Source organism: Haemaphysalis longicornis, unplaced genomic scaffold (assembly GCF_048455015.1).
Source record: "Haemaphysalis longicornis isolate Haplotype H1 unplaced genomic scaffold, Haemaphysalis longicornis Haplotype H1 scaffold_4, whole genome shotgun sequence".
Lineage (NCBI taxonomy): Eukaryota > Metazoa > Arthropoda > Arachnida > Ixodida > Ixodidae > Haemaphysalis > Haemaphysalis longicornis.
Window position 1 is genome coordinate 87,765,129 of NW_027526361.1, and position 17,150 is coordinate 87,782,278.

The following is a 17,150-nucleotide window of genomic DNA, read 5'->3' on the forward strand; positions in this document are numbered from 1 at the left end:
ATGAAAGAACAGGACGGTGGACGGGAGAAATACACAAGACCACGCCAGCGCTTGTCTCGTGTTTTACGTTTTATTCTTTCCTTCGCTAAGTAACTGCTTCGCAACCGTAACTAACCAGCCCACATCGACGCTGTGACGAGCCATATTTTTGCGGAGTTGCATATTCCAAAAATTCGCAGGCATTATGCCGCACCTACAACCCCGTTGCAGTCTACAGTACCAACAAACAATCATTATCATGCAAGAATAGGGATTTCCTATTTTTCTAGTTACATCAACTACTCGTTTGTATTGTCTTAATCTTTAGATGTTACAAATTTGTCGATGATAGTGAGAAAACTTTACTTTGTATGGACGTACACAATGGTGTAATGATTGGGCCTGGGATCCCGCGACCTAAGCGCAATTAATTCTCGTTGTGCAGACGACGAGACACTGTATTTACACAACAGTACAGAACACCGGTTTGGACGAAAAACGAAAGGTTATGCACTACGGACATTAGAGGAAAATTAGGCTAAATGGAATAACCCAAGCGGTCCGCTACAATGGCTATACAAGAACAAGGTCCGCAAAGGTCCCGTAAATGTCTCAAGGAAAGTACGCGCTTACGGTACGTCGGATGGGGACGCAGGTCGCAGACGTCACCCTCGTAGCGATGCTCGTGCAGTCGGTGTTGACACGTTTGACATGACATGACATGAAGACATGAAGGGACATGAAGACCTAGCAATAAGACTTTATTGACAGGCCCCAACGAAGTTTTCCTAATCCGATTCAATCCAATATACGCGTTGCCACAGGTTGCGACGCCGGAGACGAGCTCAGCCGGGCCGGTCGAAAGGCTCGGCTCCGCCTCGCGCCTGGTAACGCGCCGTTCGCCATACGGGAGCCCGGTAGCCGGTAAAGCAGGCTGACTCAGTGCTGGCAACGACGGCCAGAGCCTTGGCGACGACGCCCGGAATCATGGCGGTGGCTGGCAACGACCTTGCTTTGCTATGGGGCGTAGACCAGGAGCCTTACAACGTTTCCCACAGTGCCGTAACCGTTCCATCCGCCTTGCGTCTCGTTCCAAGCTCGGTCTCGATCTCTCTGCTCGTGCATCGTGCCGCACTTCTTTTTTTCTCCACCCCAGCCGCACCCGCTTGGTCTTGGGAGCTTCTTCTTGGCGTAAAACGAGGGGCTATTCCCCTTCGTGTGTATGTTCTATCACAAATGGAATGCTACCGCATGCGCACTCTGGAACCACCATACTCAAGCCGCTGAATTGAGAGGGCGAAAGAGTAGACTGTTTCCCGTTTTACTCCGAGTATATCTCCGTTTCAGTCGCAAAACAAGTGGTCCGGTAACAGGTGGTCTTGGAACCAAGAATCCATATCCAATGTAAGCAAAAACTGGTCCAACGCTCGGCATACCCTACGCATCGCTCGTGTCTGAAGTTTGACGAATGTCTGGGAGGTGGGAGATCGACTGCCTTTCTTTCCATGCTTGGGTATATCTGAATTAGGGAAGCATTTTTCATTTCACAAGGACGCTACTGGACGTTTTATTCTACTATATATTGGGGTTGTGTAGTTTTTCTACTTGAATGCGAGAAATTTTCGGCTGTTTCGGATGTTCACACAAGAATAAAACGCGGGTGAAACAATGTCGCTCCCTAATTCAGGCCTTATTTCCAAAAATAATATTTTTTACGTCCATTAACTTATCTCATAGGCCACAGTCCTTCCGCATGGGTAATGTAATCTAAAATCATTGATTAGAACGGCAAAGTGAGATCGTCAGATGCACAATATCTGCAGGGGATTTGGACATGTCGTTACGCTCATCATGCTACAAATAAACTTATTTGATTTTAAGCAAAAGAATAATAGTAGTTGGAACTTTGATCTAATCAATGGTGTGGTTTCGGTAATGTCCTCTCGGGTCTTACGTGGTAATTTTAGTCAAGCATACCAAGTTAACACCTAACTTGCAGTGGTGTTTCCCACGGCTGTCATTCGCATTCTTCGTAAGTTTCTTCCACCATACAAAGTTGTCACTCAGTTGCAGTGGTGTTTCCGACGACTGTCATTCACATAACAGTACTTTTGTAGTACCAACTGGTTCATTGTGGTTACACGTTCTTTCTCGAGGGGAGAAAATTTTGGCTGAAGGCATAGTGCTACGCATTATGCCTAGCCAAACTTCACATTCACAGAAAAGTTAATGTCTAATTGCGGACATTTCAGAGTTTAGAAGCATTTGTTCGGTGGCAAATTTTGCAGATTTTACAAATTGTAAAAATTTTACAAATATCGTTTCCGAGGGGAAAATCAAAATCGTTTTAGCACGAAAACGAAAGACCTTACATGCCAAGACCAACGGGATTCTTGCTTTTATTGCGCCTGTCCAACCAAAGCTTCACGCTCCCCGATGAAAATTCGGTTCATGATTCCGCACGCCCACAACTCCACCACAGTGTAGTCAAGGAAAATTGAAGAGTGATTACGAAAATATGAACCAGAACGCACAAATAGCGTGATTTCTTTACATAAAGCTCAAATTGACGCCTGGATTAATTTAAGTAACAAAGGTGGGAAATGTGGCTTTCCAAATATACCGATGGCTCGTCATTATTTTACCTACACGAATAGTCTTTTGCAACCTTGCGTGTTTCGGTTCATATCTTGATGTTCGCATTTCATTTCTCAATGACTGTATACAGACGCAGCCTCCTACCCTGGAAGAAGAGACATGGCCGCTGTTGAGGCTACAACCCAGGCCCTCCTCACAAGCGCATTAATTCATAGAACCGATGCACTATGCAGGCAGAAGAAGTGGCCATCGCCTTGGAAATTTCCCAAACCCCTTCAGAGGTCATTATCAGGGTCATCCAACAAGTGTGTAAAATTTTCTCGAGCGGCTTCACCTCTCAGCCCGGCGGAGAAATCCTACTGTGGCATCCCTACAACACCACGCTAGGATTATTTCGGCTGCAGCCCATGCCGATGTTTTTTCCGTGCCGAGGAGCAAGGGCTCTAACAGCCGTTACTATGCAGTTTTTAACCATGCGAATTAGATTCGTGCTACTTGTGTTATATATTTTTTACCTTTGAGAGACGCAACCTAATCTATCTAGTATTGTTCCAGAATGATGTATGTTACAGAATGATGAATGCGTATGCATGGCTCTAGAGAAAATTTATCTCTGCGTGTGTCTGTCAAATAATCCCTCACCCCTATATCCTGCACAATTTACCTCTCCAACCATCGCAAAGAAGCAAAAGCCAACTTGCAGTTAATACTTGGGGTTGCGGAACTGTTTATTATGAATTCAGTAAGGCTGGTTTTATCACGTTTACATTCTGTGATCCGCGCCATTCCTGACGAGGGAAATGACAAACTTTTTTTTCGTTGTGGTTTCAATAGCATCTTTTGTGTGGGAGTCAGCGTTCGGCCTGCCTTTGTAATTCGTTGCATCCAGTTCCGTCTATCGTGCTGTCCTTTATAAAGGTGAACGCGTATCAGCTCGGTAACTTGCTTCCCGTCTTGTATGAGTATTGTAATATTACAGGTCACTCAAAGCGAAGTACGTTAGCAGTCATCGCAGACCTTTTTTTTAAGAAATCAACTAAGAGGAACGGATCGCTATATGGGCAGTTTTAAAAACACGCTTTTTCGGACAGTTTCTTCCCCCGTCTTCTTCGACGTCAGTGGTTTTCCACGTAGCTCCTGCGTATCACTAGCACCATAGTATACAGGATGACTACTGCTATGCAGTTGCCCTACAAGGCATCAAATAGGCTTCATTGTTGGGAGGGGGGGGGGGTGGAGACTTAAAGCGCCGAAGAGACACCGGAGCAATGAATCGCGCCGCAGGAGAAGCCTCCCGACTCATTTTGGCCTCCTGGGGATCTTTAACGTGCCCCGAGACTTCCACACGGGTGTTTTCCCGTTCCGCCCCCCTCTGAAAAGCAGCCACCACGGCCAGGATCGAATCTACGTAATTATATTCAGGAGGACAATGTCATAGCCCCTGAGCCAGCGCGGCGGATCAGCGATGGGATTGGCATTGTGACTACTAAGGCGACATTCATATGCAAGATATGACGTCAGCCAGAATGCCATCGCAGTACACGATACGAGCCAAGTAACTTCCTGGAAAGCCAGCTATCGTGTCAGCTTTCCTGGTAACTGTAAGGCCAGCTGTAAGATGGGCCACAAGAGAAGGCCTCCACACGCACACCATGTAATGTGAGTTCTGTATAGAAGTACTTACGAGTAAGTAGGGTTTACGCAGCACTACAAAGCTCTGGCCTCACTCGGGAAAGAAAAAAACGTAGTTCCTAAACTTGCCACAAGGTTTTGTCAACCAGCAAGCATATAAAACTCATTAAAACTGGTTGCCCAGCTGAGGCGGCGTCAGTTAACTGCAGCTTTCCGGATCTTCGTATCACTTTCACGCCTATTTTGTCACCACCTCTTAAGTGTTCCACAAAACAATCCTGACGTGTGGATATTCAGCGTGGGAGCTTTTAATGTGTACCTTACCAAGAATCGCAGGTGGTTCCCCGAGGTTACAAATGGATAAATGCATTCAGGCGACACACAACAGATAACCTGTGAGAAAATGGGGGCGAGCACAACGTGTACTAAGCGTGCATAGCGTGAAGTGGTTGTTTACATCTTCATTCAAGTGCTCCTTGGCGCAGAGAACGAGTGTGCGTTGTTTGCATTGACGTAGTGTAGATGACGCACAATATCAGCTGCCAAAGTAGGCAACGATATACGCTGACGATTTCGTTAGCGCTAAGCGATAGACAGTTGCGAGATAACGGTCATATGCGGGCTGCAATTTTCACGTTGACCTACTGCAAAAAGTATGCAATATCTGGAGTGACGGCCTCCTGTTATCAGCCAGTTTGTTTCTGGTATTTACAGTTGATCAGATATTCTTTTTCACGGCTGGGAATTTGGGGAGCCATTCCGGGCAGGGAAAATAAATGTAAATTTTGCTGACCAATACAAACTGCATTGTCACCTCCTGTTTCTGTGCAGGATCAGCACGACCAAGATGTTTTAAAACCTTCATGGCTTTCGATTGCCAGCTGCATGTATAGATTTCACCAATTACGTGTGACCTACCTGTTGATGAGAGCGTATTTTGTTTTCGCTTACGAACAGCTGCCACCTCATCCGTTTTTTTCTGGACTCATCATGGTTTTTCATCTATCGCTGAAGCTACATCATATTTATTAACAGAGCGGAAACGGCTTCTTGATAGGTAAGAGCGACCATTTGCTGCAATCAAGTCAGTGCTGCAAGCGATATATTCAAAAAGCAAAAAGAGGGCCCGACCACAGAACGTTTTAGCTGTCCTGACGTCGTTTGATCGGGTATTGTTTTGTGGCGGTGTGGAGGGCTTTAAGGGCATTATAAAACTTGCAAAACTTTCTTCAAATTTTTTTTGAAATCCTAGATGCTTGCAAGCAGTAGTGGTCCAACATATCTACTACGTTGGTTAGGGGCTCGCAAGGTACCTCAGCCAAAAATTACTGCTCTATGCCCATCGGATAACTTGGAAACTCGCTCAAAAGATTTTTCTCTTTTTCTCGGTCTTGACATTCTTAAACTGCTGAAATTACGTCACTAAGGCCATGTCGCGCCTGGTGGACGGTTTTCCTTTAGTTGCAGCAATGAAGGCATTTTGATAGCAACTTTAAAAATAAAGCCACAAAAACAAACCAGAAACAGAAGGCGTATCTGGTGCAACGAGGAAATCACGCAGTGCCGCTCCGTGCGGACGATAACTATAGCTGTCGCAGTACATCCAGACGCGAAGGAACGAGTGAAAGCGTTTATCAAAAGTGTTGCAGGGTCCCTTTAAACAAAACCGCAAAAACAGCTGTAGTGGCCGCACTGAACAAATGAAGAAACGGGAAAGCAAAATATCTGCTTCCATTCCTACTGCACTGGGCACGCGCCAGATTCAATAGCCCGAAAAGTGTGGTAGCCGCCTTTTTCGACTGCGTCCCTTTGTTGTTGATATATGTCTCCTTGGGCATCCTGCTGTTAGCCTCAAATTCTTACTCAGTTTCAGCAAAACACAAGCACGCTCTTTCCTTATGACATAAGCATGGGCTGTTTGCCGAGTACGGACCTGAAAACCAACGAAAACGGCTAACGCTTCCTATTTGGCCGGCGGGAAAGGTAGCACCGGCGCCTGCTACGAACGGTGGCAACGAAAGTTACCAGTACACAGCGCTGAAGTAATATAAATATGCTTACAAACCTGAACAGTGCACCGTATGACTCCTCGTCTGCGCTGGCTTGATAGATGCACCGGCTTTTCGGAATGATCTTCAATGCGGGGCCGCACGTCTCATATGCCTATAAAGAAATTAGCCCAGCATTATGGGCTCAACGTCCTGAACGTTGATGTAAGCAGCGAAGCTGCCGGGCACTCCCTATTCGCAGGGCTAAGCTTCATAGAACTTATGTATCACTTATGTATATATTGATGTGAAATATCGCTTATGTAATGATGTACTGCCCGAAATATGCGTAATGTTTTCTTTTTGTTGAACAATGTTGACGAGTATAAATATTGCCACGAGAGTTGGTAGTTTGGAGGACCTTTGCCCATATACGCGTCTCGTGCAACCATTATTTTGCCTTGCTGCATGTGACACCTGCCCTCCTCCTCGCTAGGCTATGCTCTCTCCACATTGCTGTGACCGCATTACCCCATTCAGTCCCGCGAAATTTTAGACGAAGCACAGCTTCGCTACTAAAACGCGCTTGCTTCTGCAAAGTGAACGCTTGATTATTACTTGGACACAACAAAAACTTTGTTTTCAATGCGACGAAATTAAGACCATTTAGTTATAAGGTTTGTTGTTACGAGATGGGGTATTCTACGCGTTTTAAAGCCATTTGGATTGTTTTTCAGCCATCTTTGTGGTGTTTTTTTTTAGGAATATACATGTTCTAAGCCATTGGAAACGGCTTGCTTGGTAAAAAATCCAAATAATAGGATGTAGCTATTCACGTGCCGGTAATTACTACTGGTAAGAAATAACCAATGTGAAAATGCACGATTTCGCACACTAAGTAAGTATTAATTAGGCAGTAATTTGTGGGAGACTGTCTGTTATTACTCTCTATTTACGAATAATAGTAGCTAATTCGTTTTATTACAGTAAACCACTCCTACACATTTTCGTTTATTTCCCGCTAAGAAAACACTTTTTCAAGTGCATAACGTTTATAGGCATGCCCTAGTGCCTTATAGAGACAACCTACATTAGCTATACATCGCTAAATAAGGGAGGAGAGAATGAGCAGGAATAAATGTTTATTTGACGAGCGTTGAGGCTGCTTTTATGGCACCATAGAGCCCTTAATAAAACTACGTTTGGCAACTGTCCCTGGGAATTATAGCTTTACGTATATCTATACATTTAAACACAGATGCACGTATGTAAAAGCTCTTTGCAGCTACTATTGTGGCAACTTCAACAATATACGATCAGAACCTACAGATGGAACAGTGCCCCTACACAATTACCGACAGCATACCGCTGTATGCGAAATTGACGCTAACACATCTTAGACGTCAATACTCAGCAACTAGTTGCCCTTTGCACCCGCCTATGAGGTGACACTTAATTGAAACCACTACATTGCCGCTGTCTTTTTTTGCTGTTGGTGTTGCGATAACATTCTGACTCATATTTATAACAGAACCTCATGAGGGAACGGGGCATGTTATGGCTGAATGAATAGCCGAAATACGTGGCACCAAAGCTCTCTGGTGCAACTGTAAAGTTATTACAGTTAGAACAAATAGTTATCGTATAATATACACAAGTTATGACAAACGCGCTACTTGAGTTTCTAAAGAATGTATTATAGCTGTCCACGCGTAGAGTGGGTTTTAGCTCAGGGGTGTCAAATAAGTCTAACCGACGAAGCATGTTAGTGCGGGCTTGTGGTACATACTTAACACTTCAACAACCGCGCTTAAACAGGACAGAAGATTGACAGGACAGAGCGCAGCTTTAACATCTGCAGAACACTGCCTAAACTGGACAGAAGACTGGGAGTACAGAGCGGTGACTTAACATTTGAACAACATCACTTAAACGGGACAGAAGAGTGACAGGACAGAGCGCTGACTTAACATTTTAACAACGTCGCTTAAACGGGACAGAAGATTTTACAGGCACGTCTGCACAACAGCTCTTATGGACAGAAGATTGACAGGACGGAGTGCTGAATTACCACATGAACAGCGCTTAAAGGAGCCATGAAGAAAAAACACAAGTTTTGTTCATTAAAGTGATTGCATCGTTAAAATCATACTGACACCACTTTTAACGAAACTTCGCTCGAATAAGCTACATAATTAGGAAAAAAGGGGATAGCCGTGCGATCCACTAGCTCATTTCCCGAAACAGAACCTATGATGTCATTTCAGCCAGCTCTGCGATTGGGGGAGGGCGGCAAAAGCAAACGCAAATTAGGCAGAGCTTATAAGCTTGCCGAAAGAGCTATTTGCACTTAAATTTATGGCACATTCTTTTTAAAGCCGTAAAAATGGTGGGACAAACAGTGGAAGTTACGAAAGCACACATAAACATAGAAGTACCGATGCGTACTCCTGTTGGTACTGGGCGCATTATGCTTGGTTTAGTTGCATAGGACTGCGGGGCTTGGGGTTGTCTCAGACGACACTGGCCGATTTGCGCAAGCAACGGTGTCTTACGTAACCATATTTGTAGAGCGAGCACTATGTTTCACGAGACTATTATTTCCTCCGTAAACAAAAACAATCCAGGTTTAAATATGGCCAAAAACAAACCAAAGGCAGAAAACGGCTTGCTGCGATATGGTGGCGCCATCTAGGTTCACTCTCGATAAACAAGGCTTTCCAATCGGCTGCAGAGTAGTAGGTTCCTTTGATGTCATTGCAGACGACGAAAACGCATGATTTAGCCGGAAAATCAAAATTATAAGTGGAATAGTTAATTTCGTAGTGAATAAAGTATCGTTTACATTCGGACAAGCGATGGGTGCACTATAAAACACGAACTCTTTCGAATAACAAACTTGTATTTTGTCTTCATGGTTCCTTTAAAGGGGACAGAAGATTGACAGCACAGAGCGCTAGCTTAACATTTGAACAACAGCGCTTAAACGGGATAGAATATTTTACAGGACTGAGCGCTGACTTTACGTTTGGACAACAGCGCTTAGGGACAGAAGATTGACACAGCAGAGCGCTTACTGCAAATTTGAACCACAGCGCTTAAAGGAGCCATGACAAAGTACAAGTTTGTGTTTTTCGAAAGAGTTCGTTTTTTTATGGTACCCCCAGCGCTTGTCCGACTGCAAACGATAGTTTATGTAGTATGAAATTAATTATTTTAGTTAGAATTTTGATTACCCAGCTAAATCATGCGTTTTTGTGGTCTGCAATAACATAACAGCAACCGACCGCTCTGCAGCCGATTGGGAAGCCTTGTTTACCGTGAGGGAACCTAGACGGCGCCACCATACCGTGGCAACCCGTTTTCTGCCTTTGGTTTGTTTTTGGCCGTATTTACACCTGGCTTGTTTTTGTTCAGGGAGGAAATAACTGTTTCGTGAAACATAGTGCTCGCTCGAGAAATATTGTCACGTAAGACATCGTTGCTTGCGTCCATCTGCCAGTGTCGCCTGAGACAACCCCAAAGCCCTCAGTCCTCTGGAACTAAACCAAGCTTAGTGCGCGCAGTACCAACACTGTACGCATCGGTATTTCTATGTTTACGTGTGCTTTAGTAACTTCCACTGTTTGTCCCACATTCTTACGGCTTTAAAAAGAATGTGCCCTAAATGTAAGCACAAATATCTCGTTCGGCAAGCTCATAAGCTCTGCATAATTTGTGTTTGCCTTTACCGCCCTCCGCCATTCGCAGAGCTGGCTGGAATGACATCATAGGTTATGTTGCGGGAAATGAGCTAGTGGGTCGCATGGCCATTCCCTTTTTTTTAATTATGTAGCTTATTTGAGTGAAGTGTAAGTTAACAGTGGTGTCAGTATGATTTTAACGCGGCAATATTTTGAATGAACAAAACTTGTGTTTTCTCTTCATGGTTCCTTTAAACGGGACAGCAGATTGAAAGGACAGAGCACTGCTTAACATTTGAACGAAAGCGCTTAAACGGGACACATGATTGACAGGACACAGCGCTGACAGGAAGATTGACAGGGCAGAGGCTAAATCCCTCACGCCTGAAGAACTTCACTGCTTTTATTGCTAGCCCCCCGAGACCAGGCATGCCTAAATTACGGCAGGAGCATCGAGAAATTCCGACGTCAGCTTTGTGGAGTGCGACAGTCTCTCAAAAGAGCAACGCCTGCCAGATAACGAAAGTGAGGTCAGTGCGGATGCACCTTTCGCATATCTCGGAGTGCCACCGTCAATCATCGCTTCCAAGAAAAAAATTCCTTACCTCGCGTTAAGCAATAGCGAACTAGCTCACTTCTCTGATTACGACATCAGCGGTTTCTTCACCTAGACAAGTGGAAAGCTGAAGCAACTGACTCAGGACCAAATATCAATGGAAAAGTAGTATGGAGTTCTTATTCACAAATAAAAAATGTGATTTCGGTCCCTCCCCTCATTTTCGTTTAACAGCAGGAGTGTGATTATCATGCTGATGATCATAATGATAAATATGAATAAGCGTTTGTAATAGAGAAAAGAAGTAAGAATAGAGGGTATGGTCAACTCCTACGGTCAGTTGCTTCTAGTGGTTTAATGCAGCTCTAGTGGTGGGCTTGGTGGTGATGTATTCTATAGTTGACGATTTGGATGGTGGGGACACAGGCGCACGCAGGAAAACTTTTGACCCCAGGGGTAGCAGACGGGGCACTTACCAAAATAACTCTCTGCCCGGCAACAAATAATGAGTACCGATAATTGTTTTTGTGCGGATAAGCTGCGCGTCACCCACATGCAGCTTCGATGTACGTTCTCGCCACGAAAACCAGCTTTTTGTGCAATTTCAGCGGGGAAAAACTGTATGAAACCATCGCGAAATCATGTAGAATACGACGTACTCTCAAAGTCTTCGTATTTCGAATTCGTGTAAATTTCTTGCTGCGGTGTTTAATTTTCTGTGCATTTTAACTTTTTACTTTTTTTTCATGCATTTCCGTGTCCTTCCCCGTCTACCAGAAATAATATACTGAGTACGCCAATAAATGGGGATACCCGATTGTGCAAACCGGAGCGTGCCTCCATTGACTGCTACATAAAAAAATTTAGTGAAGCTCCGTAAAGTGCTTACTAACGCCTAACGCCCCGAAACCGCACCTCTTCATTTATGTTTTAGGGGGGAAGCACCTTACATGCTCGCGCTGTCGGCGTCCCCTGTTGTCTGATGTAGTCACGGTACTAAAACACCGGGAGACACGTTTTCCAACGCCTCGCGCTAGAACGTTTCATCTATCCGCCGCGGTGGCTCCCTGGCTAGGGCGTCATAAATAGAGTCATACACTGCTGGCTTCGCCCCTCCCCAAATTTCACGTTGATGGAGATTGCCCAGGATTCTTTCTCTTGGAAAAAACTGTTAGCTACGCCAATCACGCATTTATGTGCAGATACAAAGCACTCCGCCATTGGGGCTTTTGATCGTTTGCGTGTTCACGCTTAGGTTTTCGCTTAGGCCTTTTATTTTTTTCTTCTTTGTGGGATAACGGTGTCTCAGATAGACATTTTTTACTTTGTTAGCGTTTGTATTTTTGTTCTTGTTTTTGTTTTAATTCCATTAGACGAATGACTTCCTTAACTTCTGTATTTTTATTTTATTCCATCAGTTACCTGTTTATTATACGGTTTTATGGCAAATAAATGGTTAACTTACCAATTAAGCATTTATGTACATATACACAGCATTGCGGCATTGGGGTTTTTTAACGTGTTATTCCCGTTTACGTTTCTTTTGGGGGACCTTTTTATTTTTTCTTCCTTCTGTGAGAAAGAGGACTCATATAGGCATTTTTTACTTCGCTTACTTCATTATTTTTTTGTTTTTTGTGTTTAGTTTTAATCGACTGAAAACCTCTATTTATACTGTATTATGGCGAATAAGTGGCTAACTTCCCCAAGTGTGCATTTATGGGCAGATACGACGAACTGCGCCAGTGGGGGTTCTTAACATTTTCTTATTCACGCTTAGGTTCTTTTTCTGCAGCCCTTTTTTTTCTTTGTCGTGTGAGGACGATATATAAGATGGAAATTTTTAGTTTGCTAACTTTTGTATTTTATTTTTGTGTTTCTGTTTTTAATTTTATTCGATAAACTACCTTTATTCATTTTATTTTATAGCGATCAAATGATTTGCTTCGCCAATTAAACTTTTTCGCGTTATTACATTGCAGAGTATTAACACGGTTGCTGCTTTGGGGTACTCGGCAAAGAATTGTCATGCATTAAAAATGCTCTTCGAGAGAATAGCCGCAGACTTTCTCAAGCAGGTGTTGCTTTCTTTAGGAAGCCATCATGCCGCGCACCCAAAAGCCATTTCTGCATGGCACGTGGCATGTAGCGCGAGTAAATATGCCGATTACACTAACCTAAACTAGCATGTGTGTGATTTTCGCATGGGCTGCGATGCCTGCAGACTGCGTCTTTATATAGGTAAGCACGAGACGATAAGAACTTTGTGGGGGACACTGTGATATCCACAGTACCCGTTGTATTACGCGTACAGTCTTCATTCTTACCACACCGTCGCCTTGGGAACGCTCCCAATGACGGCACAACCGAAAATGTTTTGCAAGAACCGCGGCGGAGCGGAAACAGCGGCGAATACGTAACACCGATTCGCGGAATGCCCACCGACAGTGAGGAAACCGTGGCTCAGGGGAGGGAAATAAAATGGGAGGAGAACTGATAAGAACTGTCCACGCATGCAGATAAGGTTTATCGCGAACCCCTAACCCATATTGGACATCTGGCAGCAGCTTATAGCCTACGGGATATCCTAGCAGTTACGACCACCGTCGCATTCTAAGAGCGGGAATATGCGGATCTGCGCAGTATTGCTCACTGGAGTTCTGCTGATCTCTGGCGCTGCAGCCGACGGAGATGTGGACGTTCCAGAAGAGGCTGGCAGCCAAGGCGGTGAGTTCGGAAGCGAAAGAACGTTACAAGTGCTCACAATGTTTAAAATTCCGGCGTTAACGTTCTGTAACTTCCCACGAAGCAACTTTTCAGCAGCGGAGTCGCCGCAATCAGAGGTAATTCTTCCAACCAGAACAAAATTGTGAAAGCACAACTTACAGTTTAACAGTGTGTAAATTACCGTGCTAGGCTCATTTCTGCCTGCCGACGCTGATATCGTAATCCTAGGAAATACTCCATTTCGGTGTGCACACTGTTCATGCTGAAATTCATAGGAGAAAATTAAAACCATAGGTTGCTTTGTTTTGCCTCAAAGCAACTTGTAGGACTAATCCTTATTATAAATAGGCAAAGTAGCCAGTGATAAAGTTAACTTTTTTAACCGACTGCGAAAAAGTAGGCTCAATTGTGAAATGATATTAGGACGTATCGTTGCGTGACGACACTGCAAGGGCATACAAAATATCCGAGTAAAATGATACCTCAGATATCGTTATCAGTTAAATTAACTACTTCTTGCACAACGTTTGGTCATTTAGGTGTGTTGTTGTGAACCGGCCACAAGGAAATTCGTTGTGCAGGTTTGTGTGGAGAGGCAATTAAAACTTAAAAAATCAACTATAAACAAGTACTTTGCGGGCTCAGACCTCAAGGCCTCTTTATTGCAAACCGATTGCGTGATTTCAATCTCAGCACAGGCCCGCATTACAGGATGCACCGCACAAATACCACACAGATATGTTTACGAACGCCGTATGTTCAAACAGAAATGAACAATAACGAATGATGATTATTACAGAACATGTTAATGAAAACTACCAAAGCAGTGCGCTTGGTACGATATATAAGAGGGCTTGTCCCGGAAGGAGGCTGAAACACACGTGCTCAATATTCGTGTCAAATAGTGTCAGCATTAGACTTTTGTTCCGTTTTCTTTCTCTATTCGACCATGGACCACTTCAGATACTCGCTGCGGATGAGATGTGCCTAAACATGGCGAAAATAACCGCCACTGATATAACTGAAGTGGAGACGACAAGGACACTACGGTTCTATCATAGGACAATAGTGCCCCTAATAGGTGTGCCAAGAGTGGGGTCTCTAATCGGCTGGCGTACACGCAGAACCAGACCTGCCTGCGTTGCAGTTTAAATAATTGATCTGACCTAGTTAATATTCAGAGTCGATTTGGGAAGGGGGATATCAACGTCATGACAGCGACCCAAATGACATGTGTTTTGTTTATTACTTCAACAGGCTAGAAGTTTTCTAACATGTAATTACTCATTTTCGCCTTTTCCTTCGATGCTCACTTTTTTAATATTATAACTGGTATTGACTATCTCGTTGCTTTGTGCAAAGCTCCTACAGTACGAGTGCGGCGGTCACGACTGAAGAGCTCAGCGCACAAAAAGTACTTTTTGCCCAGGCTCGTTATTCGCCCTCCCAGTTAAATCTTTCACTTTGGTTTCCGAGCCGCGCACCAGCCACACCGGTTTCTTTTCTGCCTGGCATAAATTCCTGTATGACAGCCCGTGCGTTAACATGGGAAATATTTTTTACGTGACCGTAAAGTACTTAGGCACCAGCAAATATAAAGTTAGATTGAGCTATATAAGTGCTATGGCTTCGGATTTTTAAAGAAAAAACCTGAAATATCCTTTAGAGTAGCGATCAAGCTATAGCTAAGAGAGAGAGAGAGAGAGAGAGAGAGGGAGATTTTGTATGGACAGGAGTACTGCAGGTCAAAGTGCAAGTACAAAGTACGGTAGAAAAAGTGTGGCAGTGAAAGAACTCAATTTATAGCGGCGTTTCGGAATTTTGTCTTTTAATTAGCTATATCGTTCCAGGTGCGTGTGCATCTTTCGGCAATCGTTTCTGCAGCGGTCCCTGCAAGCAGCCTCCTGGATCGAATGACACATTTTCGTGTGAATGTCCCACGGACGAATTTTATTTCGACGCCATGGAACAAATGTGTCTTTGTAAGTTGGGAAAATTTCTGTCAATCTTTGGTGCATGGATCGAAACATCGATACAAAAATTATTGCAAATTTATGTCTGGCAGTTCCTTACCGCCTTGAAAATTCGAGAGTACATTACTGTGCCAGTAATAGCATAGGCCATTTTGTGCAACCCCTTTGATGTTCCTTTGATTCAGGCCTACCCTGATCGATAAAGGTGTAAAGATTACTACTCTTGTGACTTCCTCTTCATCACCATTGCAGCCGACGACCCTAGTCATCATCATTTCATTCGCTGCTCACAAGCTGTCGCATGCTGACGTAGCTGCGCCGGCTCGCGCCCGCTTGTTGAAGAGTATGCAAATTTAAAACATAATTGGAATCCCCGTTTGTGCGATTCTCGTCAATGCAAGGTGACATTAACTAACTTTAGATGTAGGGTCCTCCAGCTGGGCTTCTATATGCACAGGTCTGATCTCGCCTCCACCGCCCTATGTGCTACTTGCGTTGAACACGAGACACTAGAGCACTTCCTATTACATTGCCGTGGTTTTTCAATGATCACACAACGTTACCTTATCAGGCCACTACAACGAATTGGGCTTCCTATCTTCATGCCCGTACTACTGTCGCTAGGGGCTACATCACTAAGACATTGTCACAGAGGGGTGGCTGCAGCCATTCATGCATATGTCTCCAAGACCAGGCGTCTGCCCTGTTAGCCTTTATTAATAGGGGTGTTGTTTCTCAAAGTCAACCGTAACTTTCAATTTTATCCAATTCTTCCTTCTAATCTCGCGCTGCTACTGGATGCCAACGAATAGGTATCGACTTTTAAGTTTTGAGCGGGCGAATTAGCCCCCTTCTTGCTCGATTCTTGGTCAACCCCCCGCGTGGGCATGCGCCATAAGACGTGGAACAACAACAACACATGTAGCAGATTCCATTAAAGCCTCACTGCATCAGGACGTGTGGCTCCGCTTTCTGAGCATCACGCCGCTGCTGGAAGACTCAGAGGTCCAACACATGGTGCCGAAACCCGAGACTTCTAGACGACGCCAAGCCCATCGACGCACGGAACCGCGAAATCCGAGGAAAAGGCGTGGCGCCTGTGATCTTGGCGAGTTCTCAGCTACGTGCGAGCGAATGGAACGACAGCTTCGAAGACACCGCAGCATACGTGTGCAACTGGATGGCCTTCTAGCGGAAGCGAAAGACCACATAAGGGGAAATCGACAGGCGACTGCAAGAGCGGTGAGTGTACTGCTCGAGCGAATCGGCGCATTTTATGGCCAGATAGAGAAGTTGGACGAGGCGATTTTTGATGAGACTCCGGACGACCCAGTGGACAGCGAGACTGTAGATTCAGGACAACACCACGACAAGGTTGTCAGCACTACGACGAATCTTCGTCTCAAACTGCAAGAATGCCGGTCTTCAACGCCACGCCCGACGACCGTCCACCAATCACCAACTGGAAAATGCAAGATTCCCCAGCTAGAGCTCCTCGAACTTGACGGGAACCGCAGTTCGTGGCAGCGATTCTGGACGCAGTTTCCGGCGGCCGTCAACAACAACGACAAGCTCAGCACAGCTTACAAGTTCAACTACTTGAGCAGCCTCGTGACTGGAGCAGCTGCATCAGCCATAACAGGACTGCAACCTACCGATGACTGCTACAAGCACGCCATGGACATATTGAAGAAGCACTTCGGAGATGACCGCATAATCGTGCAAGATCACCTGCGAGGTCTCCTGGACTTGAAGCCGGTGTCGTCGTCATCCTATGTCCGACAACTGAGGGCCCCTTTACGATCGGGTCCAGGTTCATATCTGAAGCCTCAGGGGGCTTGGCACGACCTCCATGACCTACTGCACCACGTTGCGTGAAATACTGCTAAAGGTCCTACCGACAGTCATTGTACTGTGGTTCCATGAGCGGCGCAAGGCTCATTTTCCCCAGATGGCGCTTCATCGAACCCACACGAACCCATTAGGAGCACACAGTAAAACAACAAATTAGGCA

The 17,150-nt window shown here is 44.9% G+C and overlaps 1 protein-coding gene across 7 annotated transcripts in view; it reads left to right on the forward strand.

The window, feature by feature from the left end:
- Positions 1-12,993: 12,993 nt before the first annotated feature.
- The window catches only part of LOC144178986 (glycoprotein antigen BM86-like), a 77,549-nt gene continuing 73,392 nt past the window's right edge, over positions 12,994-17,150 (forward strand). For 3 of the 7 annotated variants that reach the window (XM_077707139.1, XM_077707141.1, XM_077707140.1), the window contains exons 1-2: positions 12,995-13,163; positions 15,014-15,145. In XM_077707139.1, the coding sequence (XP_077563265.1) occupies positions 13,064-13,163; positions 15,014-15,145 (232 nt within the window). In that variant the 5' untranslated portion in view covers positions 12,995-13,063. Of the gene's footprint in view, positions 13,164-15,013; positions 15,146-17,150 lie in introns of all 7 variants that reach the window. The other 4 variants (XM_077707142.1, XM_077707143.1, XM_077707144.1 and 1 more) reach the window with 2 other exon arrangements.